The sequence below is a fragment of the Corvus brachyrhynchos genome, unplaced genomic scaffold, assembly GCF_000691975.1.
Source record: "Corvus brachyrhynchos isolate BGI_N302 unplaced genomic scaffold, ASM69197v1 scaffold169, whole genome shotgun sequence".
NCBI classification, from domain to species: Eukaryota; Metazoa; Chordata; class Aves; order Passeriformes; family Corvidae; genus Corvus; species Corvus brachyrhynchos.
This window is the reverse complement of record NW_008240030.1, coordinates 821,994-846,547: the sequence shown is the minus strand read 5'-3', so window position 1 is coordinate 846,547 and position 24,554 is coordinate 821,994. Positions and strand designations below refer to the sequence as shown.

The 24,554-nt window shown below is 40.8% G+C and overlaps 1 protein-coding gene across 2 annotated transcripts in view; it reads right to left on the bottom strand.

Annotated features, from left to right (window-relative positions):
- NELL1 (neural EGFL like 1) overlaps window positions 1–24,554 on the bottom strand; it is a 294,743-nt gene that overhangs the window by 126,128 nt on the left and 144,061 nt on the right. For both annotated transcript variants that reach the window (XM_017743660.1, XM_017743662.1), the window contains exon 12: window positions 20,481–20,606. In XM_017743660.1, the coding sequence (XP_017599149.1) occupies window positions 20,481–20,606 (126 nt within the window). The remainder of the gene's footprint in view (window positions 1–20,480; window positions 20,607–24,554) is intronic.

The window sequence follows — 24,554 nt, the reverse complement described above, 5'->3', positions numbered from 1 at the left end:
CCTAACCCCTGGAAAGGCATTTTGCGTCTTCACTGACTATTTCCTAGAAGAACACCCATCTTCAGAGAATACAAGGTTCCTAGGTCCCCTGCCTGCTCCTGTCCCACAGTCAGGGGAAGGGAGTAAAGTGATATAAGTATGGCTTGCACGTAATTTTGATAAAGACTGTAATTTCAGTCCTTTTAACATCTTCCATTTAGGGGCTCAAACCCAATCACAATCATTAACAATCGGTGTCTCGTGTGTCTCTTCTTTGACATATGACAAATGTCAGTGAGTAACAGCAAATACTGTCAGAGTAAAAGAAGAATATGTCTTTTCATCAGATCCCTGAGCTACGCTGCACAAGTGCTGAAATCAGCCCTAAATTAGCATTACAGTAATTGAGGAACTTTTCCCATAGAAGACTATGGAGCTTTTAGCTTCAACTATTCCTCAGAAAACCTGAACACAGAGCCTGCAGCATCACGGTGATAAATTCCCTGGAGGAAATCTCCTGCCATAAGCTCCCATGCATACAGATGGGATGGATGTCAGCTAGGAGCCCTCAATCTAATCTCCATCTTGCAGCAACAGAAGCAGGATCCTTATGCATAACAGTCACAAGCACTCCAATGCCACAGAAGGAGATCATTCAATTAATACGTTAAAAATTAATATTAATTTGAATAGTTAAATATTAATAGGTTAATTTGGAAGGAGAAAAAAGGATTTCTTCTGATACTAATTTGACCCTGCATCCTAGGTGACAGCATGAAAAAGATGCCAGGTGAATAAAATTAGTGTAACAAAACAATTGCCTGGAACCACAAATTGAATTTCAATGGAATACCTCATGCTGCTGCAACCCAAGGAAGTCATTTTGTGAGGCACACCTCGCTGGATTCACATGCAGTTCAGAAAATTAAGAGGATAGAAATGCATTTCAAATATTTATTAAGAGGCAAGATAAGGTCAACCAGGAATAATCTTAGAGATGAAGAATTATACATATGCAATATTGTTTCTTTTAACTCTCCTGTAATAAAAAGAAAGTAATCTTTTTCAGCCAGAAAAAGCTTTTCTAATTGATAGGGCATCCTAAAAAGTATTCACACTGGGAAAGATGAACGACATGTCACAAGTCTTGTCACCAGTGACCATACCAACACTGACAAAACTGCTGTGTTTTCCAAGAGCTTCTGGAAAGCAGCCACACAGAACAGAAAAAAACTTCAGCACAGTTAACCCTGTGAGAGGCCTGAATTACAATGCATAGTTCCTATCCCTATTCATAATTGAAAGTAAGAATTCCAGAAAGGATTGTGTGGGCCGTCGGAAACAGCCCAGCACAGCTCAGCAGAACCCTGCTGGAGGAATAACAATGAGGGAATACAAGGAGAAAATAAGCTTTGGGAGATGCCTCCTATCCTTTTCACCAAAAACTGTGAATAAATAACTATGTTATAATACAGAGAAAATGTGTCTCACAAACAGAGCATGTCTAACATGGAGAGATGACATCTTGAGACAAGCCTGTAGCAGCCCGAAGAGTCAGCTAAACAAGGCACCTTCTAAACCTGAGTGTTTCCCTGAAACTTCACTAGCCCCAATGGGGAAGTGGCATATTTGGACTGGGTGAACCAATCACTAGCTCCAGACCCAACGTAATTCCCATCTTTTGTTTCTAACATAAAGAACAGTAACAATCTTAGCTTGTGATCCTATTTTTCATTCTTCTTCTGAACAATTAATGGGAAAGGTTCATATTTTAGGCTTATTCCCTATGAAATATTTATTTTGCATTATTACAGCCTGTGATGATGTGTTGTAAGGTTTTCAAAACCCTTTGAAAGGGAAACACTTATTATTCTGTGATGCTCACTGAGTGCCATTTCTTGCCTGAGAAGGTACAATGTAGGTTGTAATATAATAACAATAATAACAACAATTGGTGTTTTTTATTTTATTTTACATCAAGAGATAGTCATTAAGTACAGCAGGATTATCACCTCATCTTGGACATGCTTTTCTCATCTTCTGTGTCGGCTGGAAGAGACCACCACATCTTAGATCAGTGCTGGTATGATAACCACAGGGCCAGGCACACAAATACAACAGCATTAAAAGATGATGAACAGCAATAAAGGGGAAAAAAACCCCAAACCTGAGGATGGGGGGGTCTTGAATCACATGTACAAAGGAAGGGAACTCATAATTCAGATTTCTATCAGCTCAGATTTCTATCTATACACAGAAAGAGAAGGCAGCAGTGGAATAAGATACAAGCTAGTTTCACTTGTCATTAAGAAAAGATACAGGAGGACAAAGACATGGAACAATACAATAGCATGCTAATAGCTTTAGATTCTCTGGAAAAAGCAAACAAACAAAAAAAATCCACTGAGGAGAAAGCTCAGAAATAATAAACTCTACTGAAAATTAATTGAGATAAGCTAGAACAGAATATTTAACAGTGTTTTTTGTAAAGCCAGTAAATGTATGCTTCATATGTTAAATAAAAACATTAAACAAAGCAAGAATGCATCTCTACAAGAAAAACTGTAATTCTTACAAAGTTTTTCATATTCTTTCCAGTTATTTTAAAAGATGAGATAGCTTTTAAATGGTGGAGGAGAACCAGAAGCATCATGGTCTGCACCGGATCACAAATGTCAAGAAACTGCAGAAAAAATGGCAATGTCATCATTATATATCTGAAATTGGTATTTCACTAAGTCTAAACTTTCCTGCCCTCCCACTGCAGTTATGCACAGTTTAAGGGTTATAATTTGAACACTTACAGAAAGGAAAGGAGGGGGGGAAAAAAAAGAGAAGTTCACAAATATTTACTAAAGAAAAAAACCCTTGCATTAACATTTTGTGTGCTATCTGTGCTCTATTGTAAAACCCCAAGGTAAAATTCACAAAAATACTAAGATACTCAACATACTCTTGAAGTATCTTGAAGGATTCAAATGGAAACATCTAATTATTATTGGTGGTGGTGTTGTTCAATACTCTCCAACTGTTATTCTCCTTTAACTGAGGGTAGATTTGGATTAGGCACTAGGAACAAATCCTTCCCTGTGAGGGTGGTGAGGCCCTGGCACAGGTTTCCCAGAGAAGCTGTGGCTGCCCCACCCCTGGAAGTGTTCAAGGCCAGGTTGAACAACCTGGTCTAGTGGAAGGTGTCCCTGCCCACAGCAGCAGGGTGGAATGAGATGATCTTTAAGGCCCTTCCCAACCCAAACTATTCTAACATTCCTTGTTGCATCTAACAGATTGGTTTAAATCACAGCAAGTTCACCTAATCTAATTAGATTAGATATTTCATAATAACCTGACTGCCTTTCCAGACACAATCTTACTTGTATCATCTCTAAAGCAATCACATTTTTATATTAAGCTTAAAATGTAAGGACACTGAAAATAATGTATTGTGGCCAATTGAAATTATACCAACAAATAACATTTGAGGGATTTAAACACATAGCAGCAATTACCCTCCTCTTTGTAGACCATGAAAGTGATAAAAATGATTATTTCTTCAAGATCACTACAATATTCATGTATCTACTTAACTTTCTTCCTTGGAAGGTCCCATTTGTTTTCTTTAGAGTTGAATAAAAATATTTTAAAGATTATGATTATTCAGTACTTATGAGAAAATGAGTATCAGCTATGACAAAGGTATGTAAAATGAGTAACAGAATGTAGAATACTCTTACCCAGTATTAATAAAAAGGCTCTCTTGCTTAGTGAAATTAAAGGGGAAAAAAATCAGGGTGGACAGATGGAAACAGTCATTTTACAGAATAGGTCTAACTGATAAAATACTTCAGGCGGTATTGAATTTAAGTCAAATAATATTCAAAATAGTGGCCCCTTAATGAACATGAATAGCACAAATCATCTTGCCAGCTAGAATTTAATTATGAAATTATTGATTCTTATGGTTCAAGGAGCAAAATGATCATTAGATGGAACCAAGGAAAGAGATTCCTTCTATGATATATTACAGTTGCAGGGAGGCCTGTGTTTTCTCTGAAACAACCAACTTTTCTGACAGAGAATAAATATAAGGCCAACTGCAGGTCAAGACACCAGGTTCTAATAAAAAAGCAATTCATTTTATCTGAAAGAAAAGAAACCCATGTACCTTGCTATCTGAAGAGATCTTTGGGCAGGAGGGTATCCAGAATTGCTGTCTAGAACAATGGGCCTTCCAACTTATACCACTTTAATTATTTGTTCTTCATGAGTTCAGCTGCTAAAAGACCAGGCTTACACTCAGTTTGGTTGTGGGAAGGAGGAAGAATTCCAAGTTGGCCTTCCTGCCTTCACCTGAGCCCAGCTGAGGCAGTTCATGCCAGAGTGTAGGATGACTCAGAGTCATTCCAGCAGGTGTCACACAGGAGGAGACCAAGTTTGTATTCCATACTTTTCCTCCTGCTGTCTCTTCACTGACACAGAAAGGGCAGTGTGGGTACCTATGAACCACTCAAATACAGACACCACTGAAGGCAAAAGGATAGATACCCTTCAACTACTTCATTTGCATTTTTTTTACAGGAAGACTTGAGTGAAAGGATGGATGCTCAGAGGGCTGGGGCACCTCTCCTGTGAAGACAGGCTGAGCGAATTGGGGCTGTTCAGCCTGGCGAAGAGAAGGCCCTGGGGAGACCTTAGACTCCCTTCCAGTACCTAAAGGCGCTACAACAGAGATGGAGAGGGACTTTGGAGTAGGACATGAAGTGACAGGACACAGGCGAAGGGCTTCAAACTGAAAGAGGGCAGGCTCAGATTAAGTGTCAGTAAGGTGTCAGTAAGAAATTCTTTCCTGTGAGGCTGGTGAGGCACTGGAACAGGTAAGTTGTGGGTGCCCCACCCTTGGAAGTGTCCCCACTGGTGTTTCACTTCTAGCAGCAGCAACAAGAAAAAATGTAAAGGAACCTACATTACCAGATGCCATATACACCTTACTTGATCTTGCAGAAGTTAGAGACCCAGATCCAGGGAGAGAAGAGTCACTTGGATAGTGAATTTTGAACTTTCTCTGAGGGAATAAATCTAGTTTCCTAAGTGTGGAGAGAATCAAAATATTTTTGTGATTTAACCTGCCAGCCAGAGAAACAGGGAATGTGTTTTACATACATTTAACTACCCTCCTATGAACATCAGAGGATTTGTGGGACTCTTAAAAGCATGCAGAGTGAAGTAAAAGTGTACTGAGCAGACAGTACTAGCACATTCGAAAAGGCAACTTTATATGTTGTGCTAGAATGGGACTACATTTTGTATGTCTTTGCTTTATTGCAAAGCCGTATTTGTGGCCCAATTATAATAGAGGATGAAGTTGAGAACTGGATAGATACCAAGGAATCTATCTGAAATCAAGTCTCCAAAGATCAGAGGATTCCTCTGCCCCTTTGGGGAGTGTGTGTGCCTAAATATGCGCATTCTTAATTTACTGTTTGAACAAGAATTTGCTGTGTCAGATGTTCCACAGAACACCACTTTTAACATTTGTGCTATTTTGAAAGCAAAAGGCCAACAATAAACCAGACAAAAACTAGCATTAAGGACAAATGTTGGTAGACAGTTCAGCATTATGAAAAATTCTATTCATTAAACTTTATGAAATAGAACTCTCCATTATGAGAAGCACAAAGGACACTAAACCAAATCCCTAGGATCCTGAAAACATGGAAACTTTTATTCTTCATAAATAAATAGAAAAAATGTGCTTTTCCCCTACAGGCCATTAAGCTGTCTCTCCACTGACATCCTTATCCTTTGCTTGGCAGCCCTGTTTTCTGGCCCCTTCTGCTATCATCTGGCATACCAGGAAAGCCTTCCCCAAAACACCTGATTATCTCAGTCTAGCAGCATGAACTGTATTTTCTAAAAATGAACTTTATTTGTAAACTCTGAAAAGAAAAAAAAAAAATCTAAGCACATAGAAATTGCAATAAGACTATTCTAATGGGAACACAATTAGCAAGACTGCGTCATTCATTTGCCCAGCTCTGTCCCACTTCTCTGACAATGAAGAATAAGAGCTATTTCTGTGAGAATCATAAAAATCCTCAGTTTGAGCAATTATTACATGCAATCATGTAACTAAATAGGAAGTTTCATACTGGGAGGCAAAAAGCCTACAGTAGAAAGCATGAAAACGTTAACTACAAAGTGGTAGATCAAAGCACCTCTCCTTCCCCCATCCCTGTGCTATTCCCAAAGGCTGTATTTCTTAAGGACCAAGCAAGTCTGCTTGCCAGTGTCAGCTCCTCTACACCCTTCAAAATTATTTCACAAATATTTCATAAAGGCAACATTACCAGATTTATGGTTACTGACTAATGTTTACAAATACAGAAATAAATTTAGGCATCTAGGATATCTAGTTATCAGACACACTGACACTCACCTGCAGTATTACCTACACTGTATCTCAATATTCTTCCTCATAGACAGAACATAAAGGTCCTCCAAAACCAGAATTAGACTCTCCATAAAGAGACAAATCACAGTGCACACCTTCAGAACCACAGGCACTCTGCTCCATCTCCGTAATTTACATATTTCTGCTGAAAAAAGCATTTTTTAACTTATCTGTGAACATGCAGAACCAGCAAAGCAAGAGTTGGATGACCTACAATGCATTTGTGAAGAGTGCTTACACCAAACCCTAGCCACTTCAAACAAATTACAGGTGCCCATCATTGAACCAGGGTCCTATGGTCTTTTCAGTATCTCAGATTGCTCAGAAGGTGATCCTTTGATCACCTGTATACAGTAATAGACATTCAAGAATCAATAGCTGTTAATAAAATATTAGCTTTCTCCCAATCAATATGCACACAACTATGAAATATTCAGCACAGGTATAAAAATGAGATCATAGCAAAATGAGAATATATTTTTTCATTGTGTATAAAATGCAGATTTAGATTAAAAAAGGAAAAAAACCAAGACATGCTAAAGCCTTTGTCACACGTATTTCTCACTGTCAGAAAAGCCCATCAGACATAAGCACCATGAACTTTATGGAAATTTTTCTGTTCAGCTTAACAAGCTTTATAGAATTCCTTTGTTTCATAAGTAAAAGCCTTACTCTGGAAATCATAAATCCAAGCAGCAAACACAAAGATACAACAGCAGAGCAGCAAAGTGCTGCACATTTCACAGATGTGTCACTCCTAACTCGCCAGGCATCCACCACGACACTCTGCCATTCAGGAGATACACACTTGTCAAATCCAAATATATATTGCAAGTTCTTGGCCTTTCTAGAGGTCCAGTGATTGCATCCCAGATCACTTCCACCATTCCTTAAACTGAAGTTATAGGAATCTGGCAGTCTCATGATCCAATGGGAATGAGCTTCTCTTCCTCTGTACGGGATTTCTTTGGAAGAAGTGCATATATATGTACCACACTGCAGTCTTTGGTCACACAGGAGACACACACCGCAAGATACACACAGGCATACTGGAGGAGCATTTGAGCCTTTTTTTCTAATATTTTCCAGCAGCCATATGCTCATTATCACTCAAATCAGACAAGCCATAGAAACTATTTGAGCACCAAAAGCAAACACTACAGACATTCTGTACTTGGCCATTAGTCATCCAACAGCTCCTCTTTGTACAGCTGAACAATATGTTTGGGCAGAAAAAAGAGGACATAGCAGGGCAAAGAGAGAACTCCTATCCAGCATGGTCAGCACTGGGCCTGGCTAACCAGCCTTTGGAAGCAGACATTAACACAGCCTGGGCCTCTGAGAATGAGTATGGGAGGTTTAGGCCCCATTTATCTGTCTGACTTGCCAACCTCACACACATTGCACCTCCTCTTACCTGGCACCATTCTTTAGAGCACCTTCCTTGACTCACAACAACAATCTTGCAGCTCAACACGAAAAATACTTCTGTAAGACTGAAAGTCTGGGGGCAAAGACCCAGAATTTTTTCAAAAGAAAACGTGAAGTTATGAAGAAAACCACTTATTGTCGTACTGCTCGGCCTGAAAACTAAGAACAGGCTTTTAGGTTTCACATTAGAAGAATAAAGAATACTCATGAAAAGGTATTTCAAATATTCAAATGGACTGCAAATATAAAGGTCAAAGCGTTCTCCGTGTTCACTGAGAATATGACAAGAGGTGACAGGCTTAAATTGTGGCAAGAGAGATTTAAGGGAGCCATTAAGCAAACCTTTCTAAATGGCTGAGTAAGGGGGGGACACACACAAAAAGGGGATTAAAGTGTTTCCCTTGTTGAAATTGTTTGTGTTTTTCAAGAACAGATAAGATAAAGGATGTTTCAGAGTCCATGGATCCTGCCTTGAGGAATGGTGAGCCTGATGCCCTTCTCTATGATTCAGTTACTTCCTTGATTTAGTAGGAGAGTTCAATTTTGTGTCTGAAGAACAAAGAGTTTATTACAAATGGTATCTAGAAACAGAATACAGATTGGGAAATTTTTTACTTGTTTGGACAAAGGAGATGACAAACCCTGGCTGGTTGATCTTAAGGCGTTCACACTTACTGTGGGAGCAGATGACTAAAACATGAGAGCTTTTTGCTTCCAGACACTGGCATCGATCCTGCAGCTGCTGCGTGTTTGTGAGATAGCACGTTCCCACTAAAAAATTAGTGATGGCTCTTTTTCTGTCCCTCACCTCACTGACTGTTTGTAGCAATTGCTACACTCAGAAATCAAGAATTCTTATGCCATAAAAATGGATTTAGTCCTATTGTATCAAGGAGAAATCCTGCAGTAAGAGGAGAGCTCAGGACAAACACTGATCAGGAGACATGGCTTGTCCTTGATGTTTCTTTAGATAGACAGCTTCATTCATGAATCCTGACTGAATATTAAACCAATAGTATTAGTTTTTAAGCTTAAGACTAATGCTTAAGTTCGTGCATAAGCATGAGCATACATAGGCAAAACATTTTAAAATACTGCATTTTTGTGAAAGCTTATATACCAGCACAAAAGGCTGCAGCTAAGAAATAATGTAAAAATGCTAATTATGTCTAAGTCAAGAAATACAACCATCAGCATGATTTGTGGTCAGCTGCTTAATTAATTTTAGTATTAATAAAGTTACAGAAAATCAATGTGTCAAAAGGACTTGAAAGGATTACCAACTGCTCTGGACAAATTAGAAACCCTTCCATGCCTAGAGCACAGGAAAGCACAAAGATGTTTAATTAAACTATTTACCAGTGAGGAATTTAAATCACTGTAAATATTGCATTTTTAGTACTTTTTTCCTCAAATTGAAAGCACTTAGGAGCAAATAATATTTTCAGTTTTAAATAAATAAATAATCAGTTTTCAAATGCCTTTTTTTTTAAATAAGGAGTGTAAAAAAATGTTGCAGTTAAATCCAGTAAGCCCATAAAATGAAGGTGAAGTCAGGAACAAAAGAATGTAACATGGCATTTAAAATTAGAGGACTGGGGAATAATTCAACTCCAAAGCAACAAAAGATGTTACAAAAGTGCATGGAAAAAGGAAGGAGAAGATTTATAACATGAAGGCCACGAGGTTACTCAGGGCTCATGCACACTGTGCTTCAATGAACTGCTATTGTTTCTTGTGAAAATGTCAATATCTATAAAAATAAACCTTACTGTTCACTGAATTCTTGCTGCTGTAAGTCTGTGTTTTTCCCAGATCTAATTTATCTGACTCTTTACTAGACTCCCCAATGATTGTCACTGTCTCTGCATGAATTTGGGCAAAATACTCCAACTCTCTGTGCCTCAGCTTCCCTTTTCCAAAAGAGCAATTAAATACTTACCAGGCTTCAAGGGATGCATTGAGAAGCTACATTATCTATGTTAGTACAGCATTCTCTGACAATACGGAAGAATCAGCCTTTTCAGTATTGTTAAAAACAGAGCTTCCCTATGGCAATAGTGCACCGGTTATACCTCTATGGGACTTATGTAAAGCCAAAATGAATGCCATTGAAAGCTTTCTCCCACATTAATGGGGTTTGAGTCAAAACCTGTGTGACTGTCAGTCAACTGATGTGGAACTGCTCGGGTTTTGTTTTGCTGGATTGATTTAATACACTTCCAGTCTTCTGTTGACTTGTCCTGCAGAGCAAAGAAATGCTCTCTGATGCAGGCAATGCCCACTGGCACATAGATTACCTGCTGCTGAACTTGGCCAACAGCCCTCTGAGGGACTTGAAACAAATGTTTCTGCATTTCAAGGCACCTCAAACTAAATGACATTTCCTTTCACAGTTCCGGGAACATAGCTGCTACTGACTGCAGCTCAAACAAAGCAGTCCTGCTTAACACTAGGAGATAAGTCCTGCCCTGCCTTATGGCACTTGACATTAAAGGACTCAGGAAAGAAGAGATCAGCGTAAAAATATTTTGTGTCTGCTGAGTTAACACATGCAAAGTATCATCCATTCAGGTTGTCTTACGACCAATTTTCAAGCGCATTTGAAAATGCGTGAGTGTTGTCCTGAAGATGTGCAGTGAGAAAACATGCACACAGATCATGATGAGGCTCCTAGAAACACCATGGTCTGTCTTCAATGTGCAGTGACAGAGTGGATTCCAAAGAAGGGAATATATACAGATGCCAAACAGAACTGGGGGGGGGGGTGGTCCAGATCTACCCAACGCCCTCAGCCCCAGTCACACCTATTGTCCTGAACGTCTGACACCTAATCTATAAACAGTGACATAACTATGACCCCAACCTGATCAATATTTTCATCATTTTTCTGGAAAAGTTTGGCAAATTTGCTGATGACACCAAGCTGAGTGGTGCCCGCCAGAGGGAAGGGATGCCATCCTGGAGAACCTTGACAGGCTGGAGAGGTGGGCACCTGTGGCGGTTTGATGCTGGTTAGGCAGCAAACACCATGAAAGCTACTTATTTATTTGCCTCTGCTATAGCTAAGCAGAGAAGGGGAAATTGAAACTTCATTTTTATGAGGTGAAATAAGGATTATTTGAGGAAAACGGAAAAATTTCAAGGCAAAACAGGCTCAAACTTACAGTAGAATAAAGAAAATTTATTACAAACAGAATTAAAAGTGAAAAGAATAATGAGAAACCAAAGCAAGCTTCCAGAACACCTTTCTCTTCCAGTACCTCCCTCTTTCCACCAACCTGCGCATGGGAAACAAACATGGGGTTTTGGTCAGTGTTTCATTTCTTAAGAGTCTTACTTTATGTTTAAGGAAAAGGGTTTCTTCTGCTGTGCTGTGGGATCCATCCCACAGGAGACAGTTCTCTGCAAACTTCTCTAGCGTGGTTTCAAACTTCATAAAAAACAGTCTTCCCGAATGCTGCAGTGAAAAAATATCCCTCCCATGAATCGCACAGTCTTCCCACAACTGCCATTATGGATCATAATAGTCATGGGGTTTTCGTCTTTTAATGATGAGCTATTCCAGCCTGAAAGCAAAGGCTCTCTTCTTCAATCTCTAAAAACCTTTCACGGCATCTATGGGCTCTGGCATGAGTACTTTTTTCACGGGCTGCACGTGGATTTCTGCATCCCCCCATGTACCTCATCTCATGAATTATAGGGAGAACAGTTTGCTGTATTATAGTCTTCACCATGGCCTGCAAGGAGAATTTCAGCTCTGGTGCTGGGAGTGCCTCTTCTCTTTCCCCTTCCCCCACTGACCATGGTGCTGCTATGTTGGCCTCCTCACATGATACCACTTTCCTTTCTCTCTGACTTGGAAGAAAGTCAATGTTTCTAAGTTGCTGCTGAGAAAATGATCTTGTCTGGACTCTGCATTGGGGAAATGTCTCTCCCAGTGGTCTGCGTGGGATTTTTCTCGGTTCTGCGCGAGCTGTGCCGGCTGCGGGGAGGGCCTGCCACCCCATGTGGTCCCAGCTCAGCTGGGGTTTTCCGGCCGCGCAGCTGCTCGCTGCTCCAGGGTGGCTTTCTCGGCGGGCCCGCCCCCGCGCGGCAGAGGGGGGGGCTGCTGGCTCTGGGATGGGGCCTGGGGCTCCCTGCCTCGCCACCCTTCAGCGGGGGAGCAGGAACAAAAGGAACTTCTCGCATTTCCTCATTTTTTAAATACGTACATCACAGAGGTGTTACTGGCTTATTTAATTGGTTTAGCAACCTTCTATCAACTATAAGCTCTGTGCCGGTCACAGAAGTCGAGCAGCTGTTTTCCTTTCCTCTTTTTTTTTTTTTTCCTCTCCCCCACAAACCAAGGCCCTAAATTTTGCTAAACCACCACAGCACCTCAGAACCTCATCAAGTTCAATATGGCCAAGCAATGTCCTGCACCCAGGTCAGGGCAATCCCAAGCACACACACATTCTCTCTGGGCAGAGAATGGATTGAGAGCAGCCTCCAGTAGGAGGACTTAGGTGTGTGGGTGAAGGAGAAGCTCAGTACAACCCAGCTATGTGTGCTGGCAGCCCAGAAAGCCAAACACATCTTGGGCTGCATGAAAAGCAGTGTGACCAGCAGGTCAAGGGAGGTGACTGTCCCTTTACTCTGCTCTTGTGAGACCCCACCAAGGGCCCCAACATAAGAAGGACATGGACCTGTTGGAGAGTCCAGAAGAGGACACAGAGATGCTCAGACGCTACAGAACCTCTCCTATGAAGACAGGCTGAGAGAGTTGAGGTTTTTCAGCCTGGAGAATAGAGAGCTCCAGGGGGAATTTCTAGCACCTTCTAGTACCTAAAGAGGAAGTGTAAGAAAGCTGGAGAGAGACTTTTTACAAGGACACATAGTGACAGAACAAGGGGCAATAGCTTAAAAGTGGAAGAGGGAAGCTTTAGGTAAGACATTAGGAAGAAACTCTTTACTGTGAGGATGGTGTGGCACTGGCACAGAGTGCCCAGAGAAGCTCCAGCTGCTCCATCCCTGGAAGTGTTCAAGGCCAGGTTGGATGGGGCTCTGAGCAACCTGATCTAGTGGAAGGTGTCCCTGCCCATGGCAGAAGGAGGTGGAACTAGATGATCTTTAAGGTCCTTTAGAACCCAAACCATTCTATGATGCTATAAAAAATTATGTAGTTTTAGGCAAGTGTATTGGATTTGTGAGGCCAGATTTTGGTAGCAGGGGAGCTACAGGGATGGCTTCTGTGAGAAGCTCCCAGAAGCTTCCCCCATGTCCAGCAGAGCCAAGGCCAGCCAGTGGGTACAGATCCGCTGCTGGCCAAGGCTGGGCCAATCAAGAATGATAGTAATGCCTCTGACAACAGATTTAAGGAGAAAAAAAAAGTAATTGCTCAGATGTAATTGCAGCCAGAGAAGAGCAGGGTGAGAATATGTGAGAGGAACAGCCCTGCAGACACCCAGGTCAGTGCAGAAGGAGGGGCAGGGGCTACTCCAGGTGCTGGAGCAGATTCCCCTGCAGCCCGTGGTGCAGCCCAGGGTGAGGCAGCTGTGTCCCTGAGCCCATGGAGGAACTCACACCAGAGCAGCTGGATGACTGAGAGAAGGCTGTGAGCCCATGAGAGGTCTGTGCTGGAGCACAAGTCTGGAAGGCATCTGCTGACCTGTGGAGAGAGGAGCAGGTTTCGTGGTAGGACTTGTCACCCTGCTCACAAAGGAGCAGCCTGTCCTTGAAGGACTGCACCCCATGGAAGAGTGACCCACATTGCAGCACTCTGTGGAGAACCCTTGCCTGTGGGATGGACTCATGTTGGAGATGTTCATGGAGAACTGTCTCCCATGGGAGAGACCCTGTGCTGAAGCAGGGGAAGGACTCCTCCCTGTGCATTGTCAGGAGCAGCATGTGATGAACTGACCATAACTCCCATTTCCACCTCCCTGCACCACTGATGGGAGGAGCTCAGGAAGGAAGGAGGGATGGGGAGGAGGTGTTTTTATGGTCTGTTTTTAGTTCTCATTATCCTGCTCCAATTTTGTTAGCAATGAATTCAATTAATGTATCTAATTCATGTCTGTTTTGCCTGTGACAGTATTTGGTGAATGTTCTCCCCTGGTCATTGTCTCAACTAATGAATCTTTGTTATATTTTCTCTCCCCTGCCCAGCTGCAGAGGGAAGTGAAAGAAAGGCTTTGGTGGATGCCAGGAATGAAGCCAGGGTCACCCCAGTACAGCAAGATCCTAATGATATTCTTTAGAACACCAAGATCTAAAGAGAGGTCTTGCCCAAAACAAACCTGAAAACTATTCCACCACAGACCGGTCTTCACTGCCTGCTGCCCCAGACTGTTTTCAGCTAGCAGACAGGTCTATCAATTCACCAGCCCCAGCCCATCACCAGAACAGCTGTAACATTTGTTTACTGACCTCCCTTAACATCCAAGACCCTGCACAGCACTTTTAAAGTGCAAGTGCCACACCAAAAATAACTATGTTGCTTTCTGGATGCTAATTTAGTTTACCAAGAAGAAATAGTGGAAAAGAAGGTCAGTAGATTAGATTTCAGAAACAGCACTATCTTTCAAAGAGTGACCATATTATCAATTGTCTGCCTGAAAGCTTCTATTCAGGTCTTTTACAAACACACACAGTGATTCTGGATGCGAGGCCAGTAACCCGCCCTTTGAGACTGCCACTTCACTGTGGTGAAACTTGCTGCATTATTAGCATTATTATGGGGTCAACTACACCACCTTGAACCTGACAGGTAAACCCCAGCAACAAAGATACAAAGGCATCAATTTTAGTAATAGCAAACAATTTGAACGTTTGTTCTAACCATAGCAGGAAATTTCTGCAGCTGAGTTGCCTTTCACAGATAGGGGAGGGGAAGAAAGGAAGAGCAGGAGAAAGGGTTTCTGACTTTTTCCCTTGAAAATGAGATTTCTCAGCACTCTTATGTTCTTCTATGCTTTAAGAACAACTTTTCTAATAACATGCTGCAAAAGGGCTTGTTCTGAACAGTGCATTACATTCAAAAACTGAATGCTGCCCTAGAAACCACACAGGATGGAAGTGAAGGGACTTACCGGACAACCTGCCAGAATCAGTAGGTTTTCTTACTTCCTCTTCTCTACCCATACTGTAAATCAAATTAGAATATAAACTCAAGACTAAGATTTATATTCTAAGACTTCTTCTAAATAATATATTTCTATGTAACATCAACTTTTTCACAGAATTAGAATATTGAACTACGTGTTTTGAAAATACTTCCTGTTTCTGTGGTAAAGACTTGCTTTTTGCAAGGAACATACAAATATTTTAGTGACTCATTGCTTTGAGAAGCCAAAGGTTAAAGAAATTCTGGGAACCTCATCACGGCAAATGAGGACTGAAAGAGGGTTAAAAGCACAGCCCACTGCTGAAACATCATGCAGAACAGTAAAATATGGAGGTGGATTATTTTCACAGAGAAAAACACCTGCCAGCAGAGCTTTGGTGCATAAAGAGAAGGGTGCTTGCATAGGTCTCACCCCATTTTGGCAGAATGGGTACTACTGACATGCTGGATGGCCAGATAACTTTCTGTACCACTTCTTGGAAAGATAAACCTTGGACAAAATGGGCTGAGACATTCTCCAGTCCAAAGGAGGCTTCTTCATTTAGAAGAATGGCCGCAAATAACACATGAAAATAGAGAAAGAAAAATCTCCTGGCACTCTCATTTGAAAAGCTCTTTAAGCTTTATTATATAATCAGTGAATATTTGTAGTAAATTAAAAAAAAAAAAACCAAAAACCAAAACAAACACTAGCAAAAAAAAAAAAAAAAACCCCAACCAAACAAAATACAGTGTTCAAGCCCAGTAGTGACTACATGAAATGAACTTATTCTTTGAATGACTGCAGGATATGAGGAAGTTTTCAGTGTTCCATGCAGCCCCAAGAAGAACACTGTAAAATTAGTGATTCTTTTTTAAACGGCTGTCACAGCTGTTAAAGGCCAGAAATCTTTTTTGTGTCACTGTGATTGTCTTTGTAGAAAATGCCAACATTATGCAAAAATAGATGAAACCTACCCACACTGTTTTCCCTTCCTATCAGCATGATATATGTGGTCATTACAGGTAGCTTTTAGCTTATTAAGACGAAAAAACATTTGCATGCTTGATTGAATGGCAGTGAGATATAGAAACTGTATATTCTAGTTTCAAACTACAGAAAATCATATAAATTAATTTTTAAAATCATACCAGAGAACAGATGCAGCCCATCAAAAATAAAAGTATTACATTCTTATTGCGTAATTTATAATGCTTCAAAAAGCATAAAACAAAATAATGCACTTCTGAAGCAAACTCCCAAACTGCTATGTTAGAAGAAAGCAACCCAAGAGAACTTATTTTTCAACAAGCAACCAGGGTAAAAACCTGTGGGAATCAATCAAATGCTTTAAATCAGTAGATTCCAGCACATGAGAACATCTGGAGCAGCAAATCTTGCTGCCAGTTTCAGAATGGACAAGACTGTGATTTACTAGAGAACAGATGAACAACCTGTCAGTGCCACAGGAAGACACTGAAAAGCAGGTTCCTATTCAAGGGTAACTTTTCTTGATATAACTGTCTTTCACTTAATTAACATTCAGAGCACATATCCCTAGGAACAGGTAAGCAGAAGAACGCTACTGTACCTTTCTAGGTGAACACAGGTTGAAGTTATTACTAGGCTGACTAAATCTGACTCAATACATCATCATCCCAGGTCTTTTGCTTATTTGAGACTGAACACTAATTATTTACTAAAAGAGTCACTACTTGATTTTAAATCATAGGTGAGAGCTTGATATAATTGTAGACTTCATCCATGTGGTGGTTCAGGGTTTCAAACCACACTAGAGAAGTTTGCAGAGAACTGTCTCCTGTGGGATGGATCCCACAGCACAGCAGAAGAAACCCTTTTCCTTAAACATAAAGTAAGACTCTTAAGAAATGAAACACTGACCAAAACCCCATGTTTGTTTCCCTTGCACAGGCTGAGGTGGAAAGAGGGAGGTACTGGAAGAGAAAGGTGTTCTGGAAGCTTGCTTTGGTTTCTCATTATTCTTTTCACTTTTAATTCTGTTTGTAATAAATTTTCTTTATTCTACTGTAAGTTTGAGCCTGTTTGCCTTGAAGTTTTTCCGTTTTCCTCAAATAATCCTTATTTCACCTCATAAAAATGAAGTTTCAATTTCCCCTTCTCTGCTTAGCTATAGCAGAGGCAAATAAATAAGTAGCTTTCATGGTGTTTGCTGCCTAACCAGCGTCAAACCGCCACAATCCAGAATAATGTTTTAGTCACTCTGTCCCTATGACTACATTTTCTATGCAATCAGCACATCTTCCAGCACAGTAGCTTCTTACAGATAACCACAGAAGTTCCTACTTCACAGTTGGAAACTATTACCCAAAAATTGTTTTGGGAAAAAAACTTTCAGCAATGTCAAACCAGTAACAATTACTTTAAATGTATTAAGATCCAATGTTTTAAAGAAAACACTGGAAGCAGCATATTTAAAATTCAGCAATATCCAAATGAATTTCATTTTGCTCAACTCAAATTGACATAGTGTTTCACTAGTCACTCCATTTCTTTTTAAAAAGATAAAATCCCCTCACATTTCCTTCAGCTTAAAAATTGTTTCTGATTCACACCTTCCACATACAGCTGCTTTCCACCTTTTGAAAGCTGCCAGAGCTGGGGGGTCAGCCACTAAGCACATGCCTGCCCAGCAACACACAGAATCTGCTCAACTGCAGGTGACTTTATACCTCGATTAGACTGAGGCTTCCCAAAATACGATACCTCCTGCTCTATGGAATAACTCTGCTTTTGGGTCAGCAGTGTACAAAATACATGCAATGCCATGCATGTGCCTTAAGCACTCACATCTGAAACTTCATCTGCACTCTGAACCCATCAGAGCCTTACCCCATACACACACACAATTTTAATCAGAACACCAACCCATCTCAGGCTTTCAGATTTGTCTCCAAATGCATGGTTCAATAACAAGAAAATTTCTCATCTGTTTGAATGAAGAGTAACAAAATTTTAAAAACCCGAGAAATAGTTACAGTCTACTGTGCCTGTAAACATTTGTTGTCAGTGTAAGGGGAAATATACTTAAGTATTTGCTGCCTGATTTTTTTTATTATTGCTTTTTTTAAAATCACTGCTATTACTACTAAAAGTCTGTTGAAGCATACTGTGAAATACAAAGAAAGGATTAGTACTTCTATTGCACAGGATTTATTTTAACTGCATTTAATATTATAACAAACAACTATTTCTACATACAACAGGCAATGAACCAAGTTTCTCCTGATCTATGTAACGCACTTGCTCTGCTTCTTAACCACGATGTCAAAAATGAAGTGTTTTTGCAAGACAATAAACCTGCAAGAAATAGTTGTCTCCCTCATTCTATTATTTGTTCTTATACCTGCTCTGGATTTTTTGTGTACATGCACTTTAAGTGATTGCTCCCCCATTACTGTCAAGCAACTTGTCTTGCTACTTCACGCTTTTTCAGTGTATCACAAATACCTTGCTTTGTATGCCCTTTGCTTAATGATAGTACCCTGCTGGAAAGAAAGGCACATTAGGAAATTAGTAGTGCATATATGGAAAAGCAAGAGTCATATTATCAAAAACCACTCTCCCCATCACTGTGAAGGTTGATACCTCACACAGCGCAGAATTTAAGGTCTGAATCTGTCATGCCACATTGTAAAAGATCAAGCAAAACTGAAAAGAGACAGATACAGAGAAATGATGACTCTTTGGGCAAAACAAAAATCAGCTTCCTGACAGCTATTTAGTATCAGTCTCTCTCAAGAGGCGGGCAGGACTTTCCCACAGCTTTATAAATTATATAATATTAGCTAAAAGACATGCTGTCATCATGAAAGTCAACATTTCCTATGACCTTCCCTAAGGATAACATGCATTACAATGTAGTTACCCAGGCTGAAAATCGTTCTCATATTGAACATTCCTGTGCTAGCTTTCCACTTCAGAAAAGAGCTCACCCAACACCATTCTAAACATGGTATTGTGTTGAGCTGATTTATACCCATTTCAATAAATCTACCTGCTATTTTCTTCCTTTGCATGATGTTGGGGAAGATGAAACAGGAAAGCCTTATAAATATGATTGCCTGACAAAAGATTTTGGGAATATGAAAACTATAAGCGACATCGAAATGAAGGCCACCTTTGAGATACAAAGTCTTAGTTATTGAACAACTGGAAAACAATGGTATGGCCAACTGAAGGTAATCCCCTCTTGATTGAACAATACCCTCTGCTTGCAGGCAGGTCCAAGGGTCAGAGCAGACCCTACTAGCTCAGCAGAAGGGGTCCAAAGAGTAGTTTTTAGGAGTTAAGATGTAACACTCTATGGTAATATAACAACTCTTACAGGCTGTATGTAAATGCTATAGGATTTGTATCTTGTATTAGATTGGTTAGTGACAATTAGAATATTCAGTACAGAAGATGATTTATTGTATTGTAACCAGGACTTCACCGATCCACTCTACTTACTCCCTTACCCGCTTACTCTCTCACTTACCTCCTCTTCGCTCACTCTTACTCCACTCTTACCTACTTGCTCTTACTTTTCCCCTCTTGCTCTGTTGGGCCTGCTCCGAGCTGCGGCTGGCAGCTCTAAGCAGTGCCCCTATACCCACGCCCTTTGCAATAAACCGCATGTTCCAAGATCTGACTTCAGAGATCTCTCGTCTCCGTCCGTCCCAACCATCCAACCCACCCAAGCTCCTGCAGCATGACAGGTGCACCATCAAAGTAATCCCAAAATCAGACTTTATGGAGCGTGATTAAAAGGTGTTATCCAGCTAGATAGAGTTGGGATGAGCAGTTCAGCAGCTTCTCACATTTTTCTGAGACTGCCAGAGAAGGTCCCTTAAAAACCCCTAAATGGAAATGAGACCCTACCTATTTTCCACTAAGAATTTTTGAGCTCATTTTGAAGATAGATATTTAAAAAAAAAAACCACCTAGATTTATTGTCTAATGCTATCCACTTGCTGTCTTTTCTAAACAACATGTCATAGTTCTTTAGACATTAATTCTCAGCATTAACAACAATTTCCAAACCTCCTAACAATAACTGGATTTGAGAACTTTATATATTTCAGTTTTCCTTTTGCATATTTGTGTCAGCTCTGTCCAGAAAGCTTCTCCTCCTGGGTAATTTCTTATGTTTCAATCCACTGACCAGTTTCAAACCACAGCTGATGAAGTCTTATTTCTTCTCACAACACATGTGATCTCAGCCTCTGCACCGCACACAGAATGCAGATGTGGGACACGAAGGGACCGTGTCTTGGCTGGAAAGAGCCGTCAGTGGGTGCACCACAGGCCTTCTTCAGCCACCTTCCAAGTTAATCCCAAAGGGCCCATACAGGGGAAAGGCACTTCCTACCACATTTATCTACCCTACTTGTGCCTAAACTTTATGCTTGCTAAGGGCCAGCTGGTGTGTGGCATTTGGGACTAGTCAGAAGGTAGGGAATACACACAAGACACAGAGCGTAAGAGTGCTGCTGCTGTAGCTGAGAGCTCACCTGTGCAGGAGAAGTCATCCACACGGACATATCCCGTGACACAGTCACAGCGGTAGGAGCCGGGTAAGTTAACACACACGGTGTTGGCGTGGCAATAGTGCATCTTGGCAGCACACTCATCAATGTCTGCAGGGAAGAACCACCCAGGGAAGTTACAGTCAGACTTGGTGAAATGAATAACGTGACATTACAGAAAATAAATTTCATTTACAGCTCCAAAGGCAATCTGTTTAAAACTCCTGTATCATAGCAATGTGTTCCTTCCCACCATTCTTCATGAAACATTATTTCTTTTTTAATTCTGGAAAAGTAACACACAATAGGGGATTTTTTGCAATGTTAAAAACCAAAAACTGATGCAGTTTTCGAACATAAAATAGTGTCAAGGTATGCAATACTGAAAATCCTAACTCTTAAAGGCACAGTAGCTCTGAACAGCATGGTATCAGTTGCAGTGCTGGTCAGACATGCCATGCAATGTTTACCAGGACAGTGCAGGAGCAGATTCCACTGCCCAGTTCAACAGCGAGTACTCCACACCTCCAGATTCCCCCAAGCGGTCTGGCAATGCCCTGTCCCTGAAACACAGTTCTGCTGCAGGAGTTACTGGCCAGGGCTCTGTGCCCCTTCCCCATGTCACACAAGCAGAAGACTGAACCAGTCACCTAAGCCCATTTTATCGTTTGTATCACGTCAAAGCAACAAAAAACCATGATTAAGGAGCAGCAAAAACTTGACCTCATGCCTCTGCTAAAGCAATCTCTACTGCTGCTGCAAATCCAAAATCCAAAAGTGTTTTCACAATAGTGACTCAAACCTATCATTTACTTGCCTGTTTAAATATCTCAAAGCTCTGTGATACAGTAAACTGTAAAATCTTCCCCCTTCCTTTTCCACAAACCCAGAAATTATACTGAAGAATTTTCTCTATTTTTTTCTCAGCAGGATAGATTTTCTGCTTAGCAGCACAGATTTTACATGAAGTAATTAATGGTTTTCAAAATATTAATTCTAGTGTTACATACGTCCAACACAAAGAAAGATGAATCAGAGACATTTTCTCCCCATATTACTTTCTTTTTGTTATTGATTGCTCACATTCAAGAAAGGTATCAATTGACAACACAGCTGAAGAACCTCCTCGGCTGGTGGAGTGCCAATGAGTTGGTCACCCCAACAGAGCAGTCTCCTATCCCATCCCTCTGCACAACCATCTAGAGTCTCCCTTCTGCCTCCACACACAGTGCTTATGCAAACACAGCAAGTGACGAGCACCAAAACATCAGCACTCAGCCCCAGAAAGGCAGGGTGTGGGGGGGAGTTTAATTGTGCAGATGCTGAGTTCTTGGTTACCTAAAATCAGGTATCTTGTTTAACCTTCCTAAAGTGAAGCAGCTGCAGTTGAGATACAGCCCCATTTCCCAGGGCTGTTTCATTTTCCCAGGGAAAATGAAACACATGCCAGCTACACTCACACTTTCAACATTACAGACATCTGTCCAGCAGGAGCTACCAGTTAAATCTCTTCATGCTGGCCAGTGAACAGCTGTCAGTTGGCAGCGATTTCTGACTGCTACCAACTGGGGATGAATTAGAAATGATGGCCTGGAGGCAAAATACTTTGTATACCACTGCAAACACCTTAAACTATCTCATTCTTGCATTTCTGTTGTTTCAGTTGCAGTGCCACTTGATGAAATGAATTTTAAAAAGTCAGGAGCATCAATATATGAAAGATAAAAGCCAGGAAAAATCCTCCTACATGTCTTGTTATCACACCACTGAGTGCTCGAGCCACTTCGGAAACACTCAGGTGTTGACGTGTGTTCACACTGATCTGCTTGCAGACTATTTTTAATAGGCTTTTGGAGCATAGCTTTGAGGAGTTTTACTCTTGCATATCTAATAATTTTCTAGCATAAAAGGAAAAGGAATGAAAAGATGTCTGCAAAGAAAGCAAGAATGTCAAAACAGCAACCGATTCACCTGAAAATTAACCTTATGCATCACCCTTCATCTCCAGCTCCCTCACTACAATTCTCTTTCTTCTCCCAAGGGGAAGTGAGAGGATTAAAAGTCTCAAAGGTGAAGGAATTTGAACTTCGATTCATTGCAAGAAAGGCCCAGATTGCTGTAACAAAAAATATGAGAATTCCCAGAGATAAAAAGAAAACTCACAACTTATATGAAAATACTGCCATGAGATAATATCTCAAAAGGAGACTAAGGACTTCAAATGATGACTTGACTATAAATAGAAGAACTGAGAAAAACTGGCACTGGGTTGCTGCAGAATCCCCAGAGCCCAGGAAGAAAAAGCCTGGGCCTAACAAAGGAAGCAGAAGTAAAAAAAAAAGATCTGTCTCTTCAAACTTTGTTCATTTATTTAACTGTCTTTGCAATCTTTAAGGGTTACATTTTCCATAAACCCTTTCATCATTTCAGATTTTCTTTTACCTTTGCAGTATTAGCCTTCTACTAATACATGCATTTTCTTCAGAGAGAATAATATTGAGAGGTCAAAACTGGCAACAGCATTTTCTTATTAAAGCCTGTAGGGCAACACTAAATCTGTTGCTCTGGACCAGAGTTCTACAAATTCTTGTAAAATGTTAGGTACTCATCACGAAAAGCTTTGGGTTTTTACTTAATATCGTTAGAGTAAAACCCATAAAGCACACAGTGGTATATATCAGCTCAGCTGTAATGGAACTCAAATTGTGATTCATGTGTATGGATTGCTTGTCGCATTTGAAATATTAAAGCTCATCTTCTAGTGGTCTTCTGAGGTGACAAAAATACATGATTTATGTTTCTCTCTAGGCTGGTGAAGTAGTTTGTTTTTCTTTTAAAAAGGTATACTTATGGTCTTTAAAATGAGACTTGACACACCGTAATTATCATGCACATATCACCAGCTTCCAACTACATCAGCTCCCACTTGGCAACAAGAGACATTTGGGCTCCAGCTTTCAGCAAGGACTGGTGTGTTACAGGGTGGGTTGGCCTGGGAAGCAACTGTTATCACTGGGTTCAAGTGTCTCCTCAGCAGTCAGTGAAACAGGGTTCATTGCCAGTGCAGGGCTCTCTTTACAGCATTACTCACACACCCTAGAGCTAATTAGCTATCACCATTACTCTTTACTGCAATAAATAGGGTTTGTGAACTCACAGGCAATAATAAAAGATACTTATTAGTTGTGCCAGTGCACTCAGCAATGCTCGAGTACACTGGGACTAAAACACAAGGAAAGCATCCCAGTGGAGCTGCCTGCTCAGCACCTGACAGGCAATTTGCCTCACTGCGTCACCTCATACCAACCAACCAACGGAACAAGGTGGGAGGGGAAGACAATACAAATGGTGTTCAACCCATGGCCAAGGAAAGAGGCTTTCTCATCTGCAAATGTACTTTACAAACTGTCCAAACCACTTAACTCTTTTCATGCCCAACTTGGAATCCTATTGCTAAATATCTGTAATGTTTAAGGATGACAGTGAGACACCAGATCTCAACTAGAGCATCTCTTTACTGTTTGTCCTCTCCAACAAGTCACATCAAACCAAAATAATTTCGGCTGCAAAGAAGGCACAGTTCCTATTAATGGCAGTGCGAGTTTTGTCCATTCAGCCAAAGGTGAAGCGGACCCATTGTTTTTTAAACTGTTAGTCCTGTAATAACCATGAGGGAACAATCTTGAAACAAAGCACTCTCTGCCTCTGGAATTGTACACCACTGTTTGCATGCACTTAACAATAATCACTTTACACATTAGTAGTGTCATCACCTGTTGTTTGGGGCTTCATTTTCAGTTTAGCTACTAAAAGACAGTGTCTTGGGGTGACCTTATGATGTGTATCCCATATCGCTGCCTATGCCCAGAAATTAATTATTGGCCTTTCTATGCCTCTGAACTGAGCCTGAGAGGAGGAAGAAAAAACTGAGCAAAACTTGCTCAAAGCAGTTTGAAACTTGTTCAAGGTCACATAAAGATAGCAGGTTTTTTTTTTTTTCAGCTGGGGCAGGGGGGAGCGAGGAAGCACCCGCATGGCAGCTTTTCTAGTCAGCTTTTG